This window comes from Eptatretus burgeri, chromosome 7 (genome assembly GCF_056783735.1).
Source record: "Eptatretus burgeri isolate ZD-2024b chromosome 7, Ebu_testis_v1, whole genome shotgun sequence".
In the NCBI taxonomy this organism is placed as follows: Eukaryota; Metazoa; Chordata; class Myxini; order Myxiniformes; family Myxinidae; genus Eptatretus; species Eptatretus burgeri.
The window spans coordinates 103,657,021-103,671,414 of NC_140967.1; the positions used below are offsets into that span (position 1 = coordinate 103,657,021).

General features: G+C 43.0%; 1 protein-coding gene across 1 annotated transcript in view; it reads left to right on the forward strand.

The window, feature by feature from the left end:
• The window catches only part of LOC147023976 (uncharacterized), a 41,745-nt gene that overhangs the window by 24,995 nt on the left and 2,356 nt on the right, over positions 1-14,394 (forward strand). The window contains exons 4-5 of the mRNA XM_085890078.1: positions 11,370-12,203; positions 12,359-12,607. Coding sequence (XP_085746204.1) covers positions 11,370-12,203; positions 12,359-12,607 — 1,083 coding nt within the window. The remainder of the gene's footprint in view (positions 1-11,369; positions 12,204-12,358; positions 12,608-14,394) is intronic.

Consider the following 14,394-nt stretch of genomic DNA (forward strand, 5'->3'; position numbering starts at 1 on the left):
TGAACAGATTTGGATATTGGGCCATCTCAAATTCAGCCGCTGATGCCTGTGGCAGCCATTTTTCAAAATGGCCACCAGTGGTTACTATAATTTCACTTTAACATTGGTTTGAACATTTATTAAAAGCTGAATTAAGAAAAACATAACCTGTAGCCACCTCAAGTTTAAAGATAGCCACCATTTTGCAAGATGGCTGCTAATTATTTGTTGTACCGGACGACTATCTCACTCAGAGAAATTGGTTGTTGAGAATGGTGGCAAACAAAGCAAGGGCTGCGTCTGATTGATATGAATACCAACATCGCTTATGTAAAGTCAGTGGTTGTTGAGCATGGTGGCAAACGAATCGCGGGCTGTGTCTGATTGATATGAATACCAACATCGCTTATGTAAAGTCAGTGGTTGTTGAGCATGGTTGCAAACGAATCATGGGCTGCGTCTCATTCATATGAATACCGACATGTCATGGTTGTGCAGCACTGATAAGCACTTCTTATGGTACTTGGCGTCCTGGGCGACCATGTCCCCGGCACTGAGTCGGCCGAGCAGTTCTGTGTCTTCAAGAATGGCTGCCCAGTCTCGAACGTCACTGTCCATTTGAAATGTTGCAACTTCATGAACACTATCGGTTCCCAGGGTTGTCTGCAGAAGAAACACTGGGCTTCTTGGGCCTTCTCTGTACTGGATGATCTTGAATGAAATCTGGTGCGTTTGCACGCATCTGGTACGTCATGGATCTCTCCTGTCATGAGTGTTCGCTTTTCTGCCCTTTGCAATTTTGTATTGCTATATTTGAGCTTGCATGTTTGATGGTACAAAGCATTGTTTGCAACCATGGCCGCTTCAATGCCATACCCTTCGTTGAGTCTTTCCAACTGACGTGTTCCTGGAAGTTGTCCAAGCTCACTGAATCTGATCAAATTGGCTGCGAGTGAACTGGCTCAAGGCCATCTCCACTCATGGCTCGCAGACTTCCTCTCCTGTCGCAGTCAACGTGTGGCCCTAAATGGAGTTCTTTCATCCCCTCTTCCTGTGCAGGCTGGAGTTCCTCAAGGTAGCGTTCTGGGCCCTGTTCTTTTTCTGGTTTTCATCAATGATCTCTCGGACTCTCTGGAAAATCCTCTATTTCTCTTTGCCGATGACTCCACCCTCTGCCGTACCATCTGTCATCCCTCAGACCGGCAAGCAGCAGCTTCTTCGCTCACTGCAGATCTGGATAAAATCACAAACTGGTCCAACACGTGGAACATGTCTTTCAATCCAGACAAATCTCACACTCTCACTATGTCTCTTCGAAAGGACCGTTTACAAAACCCCCCCATCCACTTTCTCAACAATCCTCTGGAAGAAGTCTTTTCTTTCAAGCTTCTGGGTCTCACTATCTGCCATGACCTTTCCTGGGAAAGTCACATTTCCAACCTTGCCTCAAAAGCCAGTCGCCGACTGGGAATCCTCCGTCGTGCAAAGTCCTTCCTCGGCCCTCTTGAGCTCCTGACCACTTACAAAGCTTTTGTCCGTAGCCTGATGGAGTACTGCTCTCCCCTCTGGGCTGGTGCTCCTGCCTCCCACCTTTCTCGACTTCACGCTGTCGAAACCAGGGCTTTTAAGATCATTGGCATCTCCCGCAATGAAGCTGAGTCTTTGGGCCTCTCACTCAATCACCGCAGGTTGGTCGGTGGTCTTTCTGTCTTCTACCGACTCCTCTCCAGCCTTGCCCCCCTGCTCTCTCTGTGATTTGTCCCAGCCACATTTCCACAGGGCGCTCAAGGTCCGCCAACAACCCCTTCTGGTAAAACTACCAAAATCACGAATCACTGCTCATCTTCACTCTTTCATTCCTCTTTTTTCCCGCCTTTGGAATAAACTTCCTCACTCTATTCTTTCCCATTCTTCCCTCCAGGCTTTCAAAACAGCTGTTCACCACCACCTCTTATCTTCCCCCATCCAAATCCTCGATCTTTTCTACCCCCGATAATCCACCCAAGCCCACTTCCTTCAATTCTCCTGCTTTCCTTCCTGAAAGTCCCTTTAATGTCCATCTTCCCCTCGCCATGTTCCCCGTCCCATCCCCATCCCTCTCCCTTCCACAGTTCACCTGTGTCTGTTCCCCAATGTTTTGTCCCTTCCACTCCCGCCCCTCTTGTCTCATGCCTCCTTGCTGTGAGTTGTGTGTTCGCTCTCATACGAGCCTCGACCAAGGTATACAAAAAAAAAAAAAAAAAAAAAAACTGTACCCACTCCCAGAGTCTTTTTGCTTGGACTGTGAAGGACATGTCAGAGACTCTGCTTTGTCCTCTTGGCAAATGATACACAGCTTCCAGTTAGTCTGAGTTGGGTGCGTTGATGTTGATGGGACAGGACGCTCAAGGCCAACCAATTGGAAGCTCTTGGACATGGTCAAGTTGTTCAATGTTACACTAGGTATCTTCTGTTCACCAGCAACCACCACCATCAGGATCTGCAATGACACAATGTAGGATAAATTAGTTATGAATTAAACCGGTTTTCTCCTAGCCCATAGTCATAAATACTATTGCCACTTGTAAAATCTTCTACAGACGCTGGTGACGGCACATAGACAATTCACACCCATCATCTGAGTTACATGGCTTCATTCCCAATACGACCGAATTCATCCATATTTAGGTTACTTCGAGCCGATGTGCTGAGATGTGTTGCGATTGACTGTAAGAGTCAATAAAAACGCAGTTTCAGAAAACGGAAGGGTTACTCAACAAACTGACCAAAACGAATTAGCTTAGCCATGAAAATGGAAAACTACTTACAAATGGTTTGGCATTGCCATCAATCGAACGAAGATAACCCGAAAAATAACGAGTTATCATGGTAAAGATATCTCACCAACACGCCGGTATGAAGAAAGAACTTCCTCACTCAGTAGCAAACTGGAACTGGCGCCGTGAAGGCAGAACAGAAATAAATGCAGAACCTCGTAACCCGGTAATCTGTGACTGAGATAATCCTATGACCAAACTGCACCCCGCAAACCAAACTCAACTTGATGAACTACGGTTAACAATGGGATAGCATAGAGAACTCTATGGGCACAGAACAAAATAACAATGAATCGAGTCAACAAGTGAAAGCTGGCAACTCCACCGTGCGCGATTCCGGGGTCAATATGCACGCACACCACTTCTACTACCACGTGCCAAGCCAATAGTGCTATGAATGTTTATCATTGATTTTCATTCAGAATCTGTGTCATAATAAGACTAATTAGTCCACTTTAACTTTTTTTTTCTCAACCAAATCAAATTGTTACTTTCTTTGACCATTATTGGACCTTTATTAGTAAATAAACTTTCACTATCAACCTGCATTCCTCTCCAGTAAAGCAGATAGATATGTGTCATAACAGTAACCACTGGTGGCCATTTTGAAAAATGGCTGCCACAGCCATCAGTGGCTGAATTTGAGATGGTCCAATATCCAAATCTGTTCATAATATGATAGGCTACTCATGTGCCAAATTTGGTGCTTTCCTCACAAAATGCACAATTGTTATGCTATATTTAGCAAAGTTGCCCCACTATAGGTTCGTACGGGTCCTTAAAACCCATAAAAGTCCAACATTTCTGAGTTGTACAATTTAAGTACTTAAATGTCCTTAAATTTCAGGAAAATGTTCAAAAGTCAATAAAAATCGGATTTTCCTGTTATTTGGTGAAGGGTGTTTCATTTTCCTCGCACTAGTATTCTAAACAAGGACAAATGTGTCCAAGAGCCGCGTCCTAAAGGTTTTGTCTTCACCAGAAGAACAAGAACAAGAACAAGAAGAGGAAGAAGAAGAAGAATAAGAAGAAGAAGAAAAAAAAAAGCCACCAACTTCCGATATTTCGTCACGTGCCTTGATTAAGCCAATAGCGAGACCCGTCATCGTGTATTTACGTATTTACGAAATATATTGCATTTACAAAAGAATAGTGTATTTACGAAATTACAATACATTAAATGGAATAATCTTTCAAAGATTATTCAAAGGATGGTTGGAGAAAGATCCTGGATGTCGATCTTCTGCTCATTGTCGTGTGTGCCGCAAATCTTTCTCTGTAAAAAGTTTGGGAGTTTCTGCCGTCACCGTCCATGGTAAAGGCCAAAAACATCTACAAGGTGAGTGAAACTGTGTTTGCCTATTCTGATATATGATCAACGATCTTTTGGGCATTGAGTAATTGACCGAATTGTCTCGCAGTACGCATGGTATCTGGTATGTATTTGATTACAATGTAAATATATACCTGGTACTTTTCGATTTTTCAGCTATGAGGGCTGTAGGTTAAACTTTGGGTGGAATGGGAGATTATTTTAATACGGGAGCTGCGACAACCTCAGATGCAAATCCAGCACGTACTGCCCCTGCTCCTCAGGCTGCTGCCCCTCAGGCTGCTGCTCATCCTGTTCGAGTGCCAGCTTCTTCTAGACCTGGATGTGGTGGAACATAGACTCTAATAGTAGAAGTGTTGTGGGCAATGAAATGTGTCGAGTCGCATTATTCCTTTCGTTCGTGTGAGCGAACTTCTGATTTATTTAAAAGGATGTTTCAAGGGCATCCTGTTGCCGAAACATTTGCCTGCGGTGAAACAAAATGTAGATATCTCTGCCAATTTGGGCTTGCTCCTCACTTCTCTTCTCTTCTAAAGAGTCGCATAAATAAAGACAGTGAATATGTTTTGCTGTTCGATGAAAGCATGAACACAAAGATTAAAAATAAACAATTAGACATTCATGTCAGACTTTGGCACCATGACCAAGTCCACACTAGGTACCTAACATCACAATTCATTGGTCATGCTGCTGCAACTGATTTATTGGAACACTTCAATGCATCAACTTCTAATCTACGTAGAAGTGGTTTGTTACAGGTATCTATGGATATCTTCAGTGAATTGGTCTTTTTATGACAAAGTGGGGAAAGAAATTAAGGATGAGTGTGATATGGGCCTGATGAATATTGGGAGCTGTGGCCTCCATGTCATTCATGGGGCGTTCCAGACCGGTGCTCGTGAGACTGGTTGGGATCTTGGTGATATTCTCTCCAGTCCATACAACCTGTTTAAAGATACCTCTGCCAGGCACGATGATTTTACTGATGTAACTGGGTGTAAAGACTTCCCATTGAAATTTTGTAAGCACAGGTGGGTTGGTGGGTTGACAATGGTCCTGTCTGCAGCAGAGTTATTCTATTGTGGCCTCACCTGAAGTTATTTGTTGAGGCATGTGAAAGCAAGAAGAAGCCGAAACCAACCAGCAACTCTTACAAAACTCTGCATGGTGCAATGAATGATAAGCTGTCTGTCGCAAAACTCTTTTTTCAGGTCAGTAGCCAGTGCAGTTGAACCATTTTTAGCCTTGTACCAAACATACAAGCCAATAAGTCTCTCAATATCATGAACAAGAAAGGGACCCATCAGAAATTTGTTCGAGAGGTGCGTTAAGCCAGTTGCATTACAAAATGCTTCTACTGCATATGACTTGTTAAACGTGGATCTTGAAAAGGATAGGGTAGAAAACAAAAAGATTGAAGTTGGTTTCAAGGCTGAAAGTGAACTGAAGTCCCTCCTGAGAACCAAGGCCATCAGTGAACGCCAGGTGTTTCAGTTCAAAGAAGAATGTAGGCTATTTGTGGTGAAATGTGTCAACAAAATCTTTGAAAGGTCTCCTCTTAAGTATAGTTTAACCAGAAATATGGCTTCTCTGGATCCCAGGTTGATGGTGACTGATCAAGAACACTCAAAGTCCAAATTCAAATGCCTGTTGGAAAATTTGGTGACTCTGAACAGAGTTGATGGTGATAATGTAGATATGTTGGTTGCTAGTTACAAAGAATTACTGCAGGATGTAGCAGGGTGTGAACTGAAGCCTAGGTTCAAGGACTTCAAGGTTGAAGATGACAGGGTAGATGTGTTACTCTATGAATGTGTGGGTTAAAACAAGAAGTTTGAGAAGTTGTGGGGGGGGGGGGGGGTAGTTCGTAAAGTGTTGCTAGTTTCCCATGGTCAGGCGTCTGTTGAGAGGGGTTTTCCCTCAACATACAGATAGAGAAGGACAACCTGGGTGAAGGCATCCTTGTTGCACTCAGGCAGATTATTTATTATTTTGTACTGGTTGGTGGAATGCTCAAAGTTGAAATCACAAAGGAACTGCTATCCTCAGCCTCCAGTTCTTGACATAAATACCATCAATATTTTTTGAAGGAGAGAAAAGAAAGAAAGGGCAAGAAGCCATCCAAAGAAAACGAGAAATGGTTGAAGATGAAGTGGATGGTTTGAAAAAGAGAAAGGTGTTGGAAACTGACATAGAAGGTCTGACCACATTGCCAGAAAAATATGCAGACGAGGCTGAGGCAAAAGGTGGCAAAACTCGCCACAGTCTTCTGGTAAAATCAAATGCTCTCAGGCACTCTGCCAAGCAAAAACGGGGGGAACTCATAGTTCTAGAAAGAGAAATTGAGGAGAAGGCTAAATCCTTGCCTGCTATGTCCTAATTGGATATTACAATGACATGCAGCTTACAAAATGTACTGTTCTGTAGTGTAGAAGCAGTCAGGAGCTGCTGCAACTTTGCAGGTGGCAGCACCTACAACAACATTTTAACATAACAACACATTAGCATTGAGAGTGCTGCCATCTGGAAACTTGTGACTGCTCCTGGCTGATTCTACAGTAACTGTGAAGTGAATTTGCCAATTGGCTGTGTGGCGCGTTGTGCCTTGTCGACTGAATAAGCTCCTGCTGTGTTCTGTATGTTCATTATTAAAATAGAATTTTTGTAAACTTACTATCTTTGTTAATTTCTAGGTGATGCACCTCAATTTACTCCTGGAATTTCTAGGATATGGTCCTCAAAAAGGGGTTATTTTAGCCCTTAAAAGTCCTTAAAAAGTCCTTCAAAAAGACATCTCAAAATAAGTGGGAACCCTTATTGGACGTGTTGTCCAGTGCTTTGGTTTCAAGTTAAGCCATATTTAGTGCTTTGGTTTAAAGGTAAGCCATTTTAATGCTTTGGTTAAAAGTTAAGCCATTTTTAGTGCTTTAGTTTAAAGTTAAGCCATTTTCAGTGCTTTGGTTTAAAGGTAAGCCATTTTTAGTGCTTTGGTTTAAAGGTAAGCTATTTTTAGTGCTTTGGTTTCAAGTTCAGCCATTTTTAGTGGTTTGGTTTAAAGGTAAGCCATTTTTAGTGCTTTGGTTTAAAGTTAAGCCATTTTTCAAGCTTTGGTTTCAAGTTAAGCCATTTTTAGTGCTTTGGTTTAAAGGTAAGCTGTTTTTAGTGCCTTGGTTTCAAGTTAAGCCATATTTCATGCATTGGTTTAAAGGTAAGCCATTTTTAATGCTTTGGTTTAAAGTTAAGCCATTTTTAGTGCTGTGGTTTAAAGTTAAGCCATTTTTAATGCTTTGGTTTATAGTTAAGCCATTTTTAGTGCTGTGGTTTAAAGTTAAGCCATTTTTAGTGCTTTAGTTTAAAGGTAAGCTATTTTTAGTGCTTTGGTTTAAAGATATGCCATTTTAGTGCTTTGGTTTAAAGTTAAGCTATTTTTAGTCCTTTAGTTTAAAGGTAAGCCATTTTTAGTGCCTTGGTTTCAAGTTAAGCCATATTTAGTGGTTGGTTTAAAGGTAAGCCATTTTTAATGCTTTGGTTTAAAGTTAAGCCATTTTAGTGCTGTGGTTTAAAGTTAAGCCATTTTTAGTGCTTTGGTTTAAAGATATGCCATTTTTAGTGCTTTAGTTTAAAGTTAAGCCATTTTCAGTGCTTTGGTTTAAAGGTAAGCCATTTTTAGTGCTTTGGTTTAAAGGTAAGCTATTTTTAGTGCTTTGGTTTCAAGTTCAGCCATTTTTAGTGGTTTGGTTTAAAGGTAAGCCATTTTTAGTGCTTTGGTTTAAAGTTAAGCCATTTTTCAAGCTTTGGTTTCAAGTTAAGCCATTTTTAGTGCTTTGGTTTAAAGGTAAGCTGTTTTTAGTGCCTTGGTTTCAAGTTAAGCCATATTTCATGCATTGGTTTAAAGGTAAGCCATTTTTAATGCTTTGGTTTAAAGTTAAGCCATTTTTAGTGCTGTGGTTTAAAGTTAAGCCATTTTTAGTGCTCTAGTTTAAAGGTAAGCCATTTTTAATGCTTTGGTTTAAAGTTAAGCCATTTTTCGTGCTCTAGTTTAAAGGTAAGCCATTTTTAATGCTTTGGTTTAAAGTTAAGCCATTTTTAGTGCTGTGGTTTAAAGTTAAGCCATTTTTAGTGTTTTAGTTTAAAGGTAAGCTATTTTTAGTGCTTTGGTTTAAAGATACGCCATTTTAGTGCTTTGGTTTAAAGTTAAGCTATTTTTAGTCCTTTAGTTTAAAGGTAAGCCATTTTTAGTGCCTTGGTTTCAAGTTAAGCCATATTTAGTGGTTGGTTTAAAGGTAAGCCATTTTTAATGCTTTGGTTTAAAGTTAAGCCATTTTAGTGCTGTGGTTTAAAGTTAAGCCATTTTTAGTGCTTTGGTTTAAAGATATGCCATTTTTAGTGCTTTGGTTTAAAGTTAAGCCATTTTTAGTGCTTTAGTTTAAAGGTAAGCCATTTTTCGTGCTTTAGTTTGAAGTTAAGCCATTTTTCATGCTTTGCTTTAAAGTTGTCATTTTTAGTGCTTTAGTTTGAAGTCAAGCCATTTTTAGTGCTTTGGTTTAAAGTGATTCAGCAAATCGTTAAAAGTGCTCTTTGAAAGAACAGAATTTGTTTTGGATCCCGCATCATAAAACGAAGCTAGGACGTCATGTTTAATATCGCCGAAAATCTGGATCATCGGACCGAGTGGTTTTCGTTTTCCTCTGCACAGGATTGTTTCATTCTGTCCATTAATCCTTTATAACTTGAAATCACCTTCTTCATGGTTGCAGAGCATGAGCGTTTTTGTGGGAGACAAGGTTGGGTCTGATTACTGTACATGTGGGTTGTTGCTGTTGTATCCTAAAAGTTATGGTGTACACTTTTTTATTTGTACTGTGGCCTAAAAGTTTGAGTGTGTACTAAATTTTGCCTGACTCGAGTCGGAATCGGGCCGAGTCTGAGTTCTTCGTATTCAGAATACGAGTCCTGAAGAGTTGAGTGCGAGTCCAAGTCCCCTAAAAAGTAGACTCCAATCCAGTCTCGAGTCCTTTCTTACTGATGTGGAGTGCGGCAAATCTCACCTTATGCTTAGGGTGGTGAGAACACGTCGATGCTAAGGGTGGTGGGAACACGTCGATGCTAAGGGTGGTGGGAACACGTCGATGCTAAGGGTGGTGGGAACATGTCGGTGCTAAGGATGGTGGGAACATGTCGATGCTAAGGGTGGTGGGAACATGTCTGTGCTAAGGGTGGTGGGAACATGTCTGTGCTAAGGGTGGTGGGAACCTGAGTGAACCCATCGGCCACACTTTGTCCACGTTTCCTCGTTTGAAGTGGGACAGTCCATATTGGGCACAAAGACTTTCTTTTTGACGCAACAAGGAGAACAAACTGTTCAAGTTCTGCTTCCAGCTGTTATTTTCACATTTTAGTCGGCATGGGGTTGGGGTTGGGGGGGATAAGGGGTGGAGAGGGGTTAACCTTTTCCAAGACTCTATTAACACAGAGAGTTAGTTTTCACTTCATTCAGCAAAGGGGTGAAGGAACTCATTTTAACTGTATTTGTTCAAGAAAAATAACTTATTCTGCAAAAGATGAAATGTATATCATATTTCTCACGGTGGAGATTTGAACGCTCTCCTAACGGCTTTTAACCATCGGGGTTTAGAGGGTTCACATGACAATGACATTTAATTTGCACACATATTGTATATAATGCACTTTGTATTGTATTGTATTGTATGCAAACTTGGTGGTGTCGTGGTTAGAGCGTCCACTCTTAGTCTGGGAGGTCAGTGGTTCAAACCCCGACCGAGTCATACCAAAGACTTGAAGAATGGTGTGTGCTGCTTCGTTGCTTCACATTCAGCATTTCAAAGGATCGAATATGGACAAACACTGTGGGATGGCATCCCATGGGGTTTGGGACAGCGGGATGGTGAGTAGATATCTCATTCATTGTGCCACTGTGGAGAGAATATGACGTCACAAGAGATCGTCAGAATGCAGAGGGCACCGGTACCTCCATGAGCCTTCGACCCCCGTCTGAAAAAACAGAAAGGACACTGTGTAGAACTGTGGATGTTAGGCCTGGGTTTCTTAACAACACGTCCAATGATTTGTATCGTGGGCGATTACTCTGACAATACTCGCATTTCCAGCGCCAGGCTCAGTAAGGGGACATTCACATGTTACAAAACGGCACACGAGCAGTGTGGAGTCGGGGACGGAGCGGAGTAGATGGAGAAAAATAAGAGTAAAAAGGGAGGTGATGATGACTATTTGTGGGAGGTTGGATTAAAAAATTTTAAAAAGAAGAAATTCCTCCATACTTGACATGTGCATAGTTTCTGAAATGGGTTGATGAAGTTTCATCTGCCGGTTGTGTTTTATCCTCCGTGGTCCATGAATTTGTTGCTGAAGGTCCTCTGCCTTCTCGTTTTTGAAGTGCATTGAGAGAAACTTGCTTGATATGAGAACAAACTCTCTCTTTTTCAGTAGATTTCAGTTGGATTGTATAAAAGGCCCGAAACGTAGCGTTTGTGACAAGATAGGCCTCCAGGACTTTATGGTGGATTGGTAAGATACCTGCCTTTAAGTTGCAGTGAAAGACGCAATTAAATACACGACCGCGAAGGGTGATCTCCATATATACATGAATCGGGAACATTCGGCTCTTGGCTCTTGACAGAGGAGTCCGAAGTGAAGGCCCGCTGGGCCGGTTACCTTGAGCGGCTGTACCAAGCTGATCCACCAGCTGTCGAGTTGGATGTCAGGGGTGTTACAATCCCTATTGCTGACCCTCCAATCAACTGTGGTCCACCTTCGTTTGTGGAAACACAGGCTGCGGTGAACCGGTTGAAATGGGGTAAAGCTCCAGGGATCTGTGGCATCCATGCTGAACTTCTCAAGGCTGGTGGAAATGAATCGGGAACATTCGGGGTGATCTCTCTTGATTCCGGAACATTTGGGGTGATCTCTGCACGGCCCGACAACAACCCGCCATATACATGAATCAGGTATAATTCGGGGTGATCTCTCGAACAGTCGATAACCACCCGCCATGTGTACGAGTCATGAACATTTGCAATGATCTCTTGTGTTTCTTGGATCCCGACTGTGCTCGTTTTCAGCTTGGATTGTGTGGAGACTCGAACACGTAGATCCTTTGTATGGCACTTTATGATGTGTCGAATATACAGTGCTTGTAAGTTGAATAAAGTTGTAGCAGCTTATGTTCTAACAGTGTGACTTCACAACATCTCCCTGCGCAGGACTATGATATCCCGAAGGTAAAGAATGCCAGCAGTTACTGCAATTTCCAGCCTACGAGTTCTGCATGGAAAACCGAGAGCGATTATGACATACCAGTAACCAACAATCGAAGGATTCAAATTAACGCCCTGTCTTCCTCCTGTGCCAACCCCACATCTGTGAAAGGCTTTGGCGTTTCAGAAACCTATCCCCGAGGTAGCAAAGATGGAGAACTACCGAAAGCCAACATGCCCAGAGAGAAGGAAACGATTAGTATGCAGGGCCGTATGAAAGGTGCGTCTTTGAGATCCCAAAGCAGCAGTGATAGTAGTTTGCATTCGAGCTGTGGGAGCTTTGAGCCATATAAAATCCACAGCGACGAGGACGAGAGGCCATCCAAGGTCCACAACTACGTGGATGAGAAGCGATCCAGGCCACGTGGTTATATGGATGAGAAGTTGCTGGAGCCCTGCAGCCACACGGGTGAGAAGTCACCTGGACCTCAAAACTGTAACAGCGACGGGGACGTGAGGCCATCCAAGGTGCACAACAACGTGGATGAGAAGCGATCCAGACCACGTGGTTATATGGATGAGAAGTTGCTGGAGCCCTGCAGCCACACGGGTGAGAAGTCACCTGGACCTCTCAACTGCAGGGGTGAGAAACCATCCGGTTCTCATTGCCAAAGGATCGAGAAGTCACATTGGTACATTGGTCATAAGGATGAGAAGCCACCCGGGCTTCTCGGCTGCAGAGAAAAGGTGGAAGATCTACGAGACCCGAGATATCATGTGGATGAAGACTCACTGGATTCCCAGGACTGCAAAGACAGTGACTACGACACACCACCACAGGTACCAACTATCGTACTATTTTTTTTCCCCTGGGTTTAAATGTTGGTATTCTAATTGTTTTAAATTAAAAAGTTTGTAGGTTGGTGCTCATGCAGAGATGGATTGTACTGCTGTGCACTGCAACCACAAACCCCATTCGATCAACTCTCTCACAGGTCACACGAGACTTGGCATGTGCCAACACGCATCTTGGCAAATCTCGAACTTCGTTGCAGCACTCTGTGACACCTATGCCCGAATCGCATGCGCCATACCCCTCTGAGTTGCCTTCCACCTGCAACAAGCTACTCGTCCACCAGCCATTGCGGACACCTCGTTTACATTGGAAGATGGACAGTTGTGCCGACTTCAAATCGTCCCCGCAAGCTGAATGTGCCAAAGGATTACAAGACTTGAAGTTACAGGTAAAACACTTTATTTTGTTTATTTACCTCCAAAATGCTGATCGCTGTCACATCTACTCACCTTTACACCAGTTTGTGATGGGACCATTGAAAGGAAACTTGAGAAGTTAGTATGTTTGGATTAGATTTTTTTCCACAAATTATTTTCCTGAAAGGATGCCTCACTTTGGATGGTTCACCTTCAAGTTATTCATTTATTTACTTACTTGTTTGTTTGCTCGAACTTTGATAACAGAGTCAAATTTGACTAAAACGTCCGTTCTGGTCTGACTCGAGCAAAGGAGCGTTGCATCTTTGAACACATTGCCTGCATCGCATGGATGGGGTGGGGATGTTAGTTTGGCCGTCCTGTCTGCATTCCCACAGCAATTAAATGTAGCATCAATGCTTTCAAACAATAGTTGGTTTCTTGATTCATACCTTGGACAAATATGTACTGCCTGTAGAGTGATGGACGTGACAGGTGTAACGGACACGTCGGAATCTTCCTGTCGTGTATGCTTACTTGTGAAAGGTAATCGATTGGTGACACGAGTCTCGTTCATTCCTTGGCTTTTGAAGAGATTCCACCGCAGTGCTGCGCAATTTATTGCATGATTTTCCATCCCGATAGGGGAACACTAAATGGAGATTTAGGTGTCCTGATGGGTGGGACGATAGTGCGTCATCATCGTACACAGGTGCATTCCGGTTGGGCAGTGGAATGGCTGAAAGCATTTTTCTCTGGGTATTGTAGGGACTGCACTGGAATCCTCGAGGTTGTGGTTTCAAATTCATCTGAAGTCTTATGGATTGGGATTCGTAGTTTCAGGAAGACGAGTTAGGACCTTCAGGGTGGGATAATCTGCCTGCCCCACCTGGTTTGTTCGATGATGTGATTCTGGTTCACTCACTGCTGGTGACTCTTATTTCCATCCGGTGTTGCAGGTCATTCTGAATGATTATGCCTACCTGACCCTTCTATACGAACAACATAAAATAGGCCTGATCAAATGGAAGTGGTGTTGACGTTTTGGGAGGATTGAGCGCTGTGAGGTGTTCGTAGCAATGGGAAAACTGCAGGTGAAAGGGGGGGGGGGTCAAAATTGCACCAATTTTGCTGAGAGAGACCCCAATACAGTGACGGGCAATGATTTGAGAATGACGTCATTTCACCGAGGGGGTTTAAGTTTACATTCACGAGAACGTGACGTTTTACGGTCAAATCGGGGCAGTTTACACGGGAGAAATGAGATTTCACAAAGACATTCTTGGGACAATACAGGATGGACACAATGTAAGATTGAAGAATACCATGAACGTTTTTTTTGGTGTTTAATAGAAAACAAGGAAATAGTTTGACCATGTAAAGGAAGGGACAAAATAAATAAAACTTGTTTTTTGTGTTTTTTTTTTGAAGAGCATCCTGGGACAGTGTTGAGATAATCATCGTGTGCCATGCTCCATAAAGGGTGTCGGTGCTGCCAAAGCAGTTTCTTGGAAAGGGTAACAATCTAGGACAGGTCACCACTCTGACACAAGAAGTCAGGGCAGGAGTTTGTAACGTGTTCATTATGCCGGCGACAGCTCGCCTGTCCATTGCGAAGGACACCGTGGGATGTTTAACGTCCACGAACTAATGTCGGCAGACGGGTCACCCAGTATAATGTCCATCCGAGGGACGGCGCACACATTGATGAATCGCTCTGCCTGTGAAACAATGGGATGACAGTTTACAGCCGGTTCGGGATTCAAACCCAGCTTGGAGGCTACCTCCACGCAATTCCGGCGGCCCAGGTTGAGGTGAG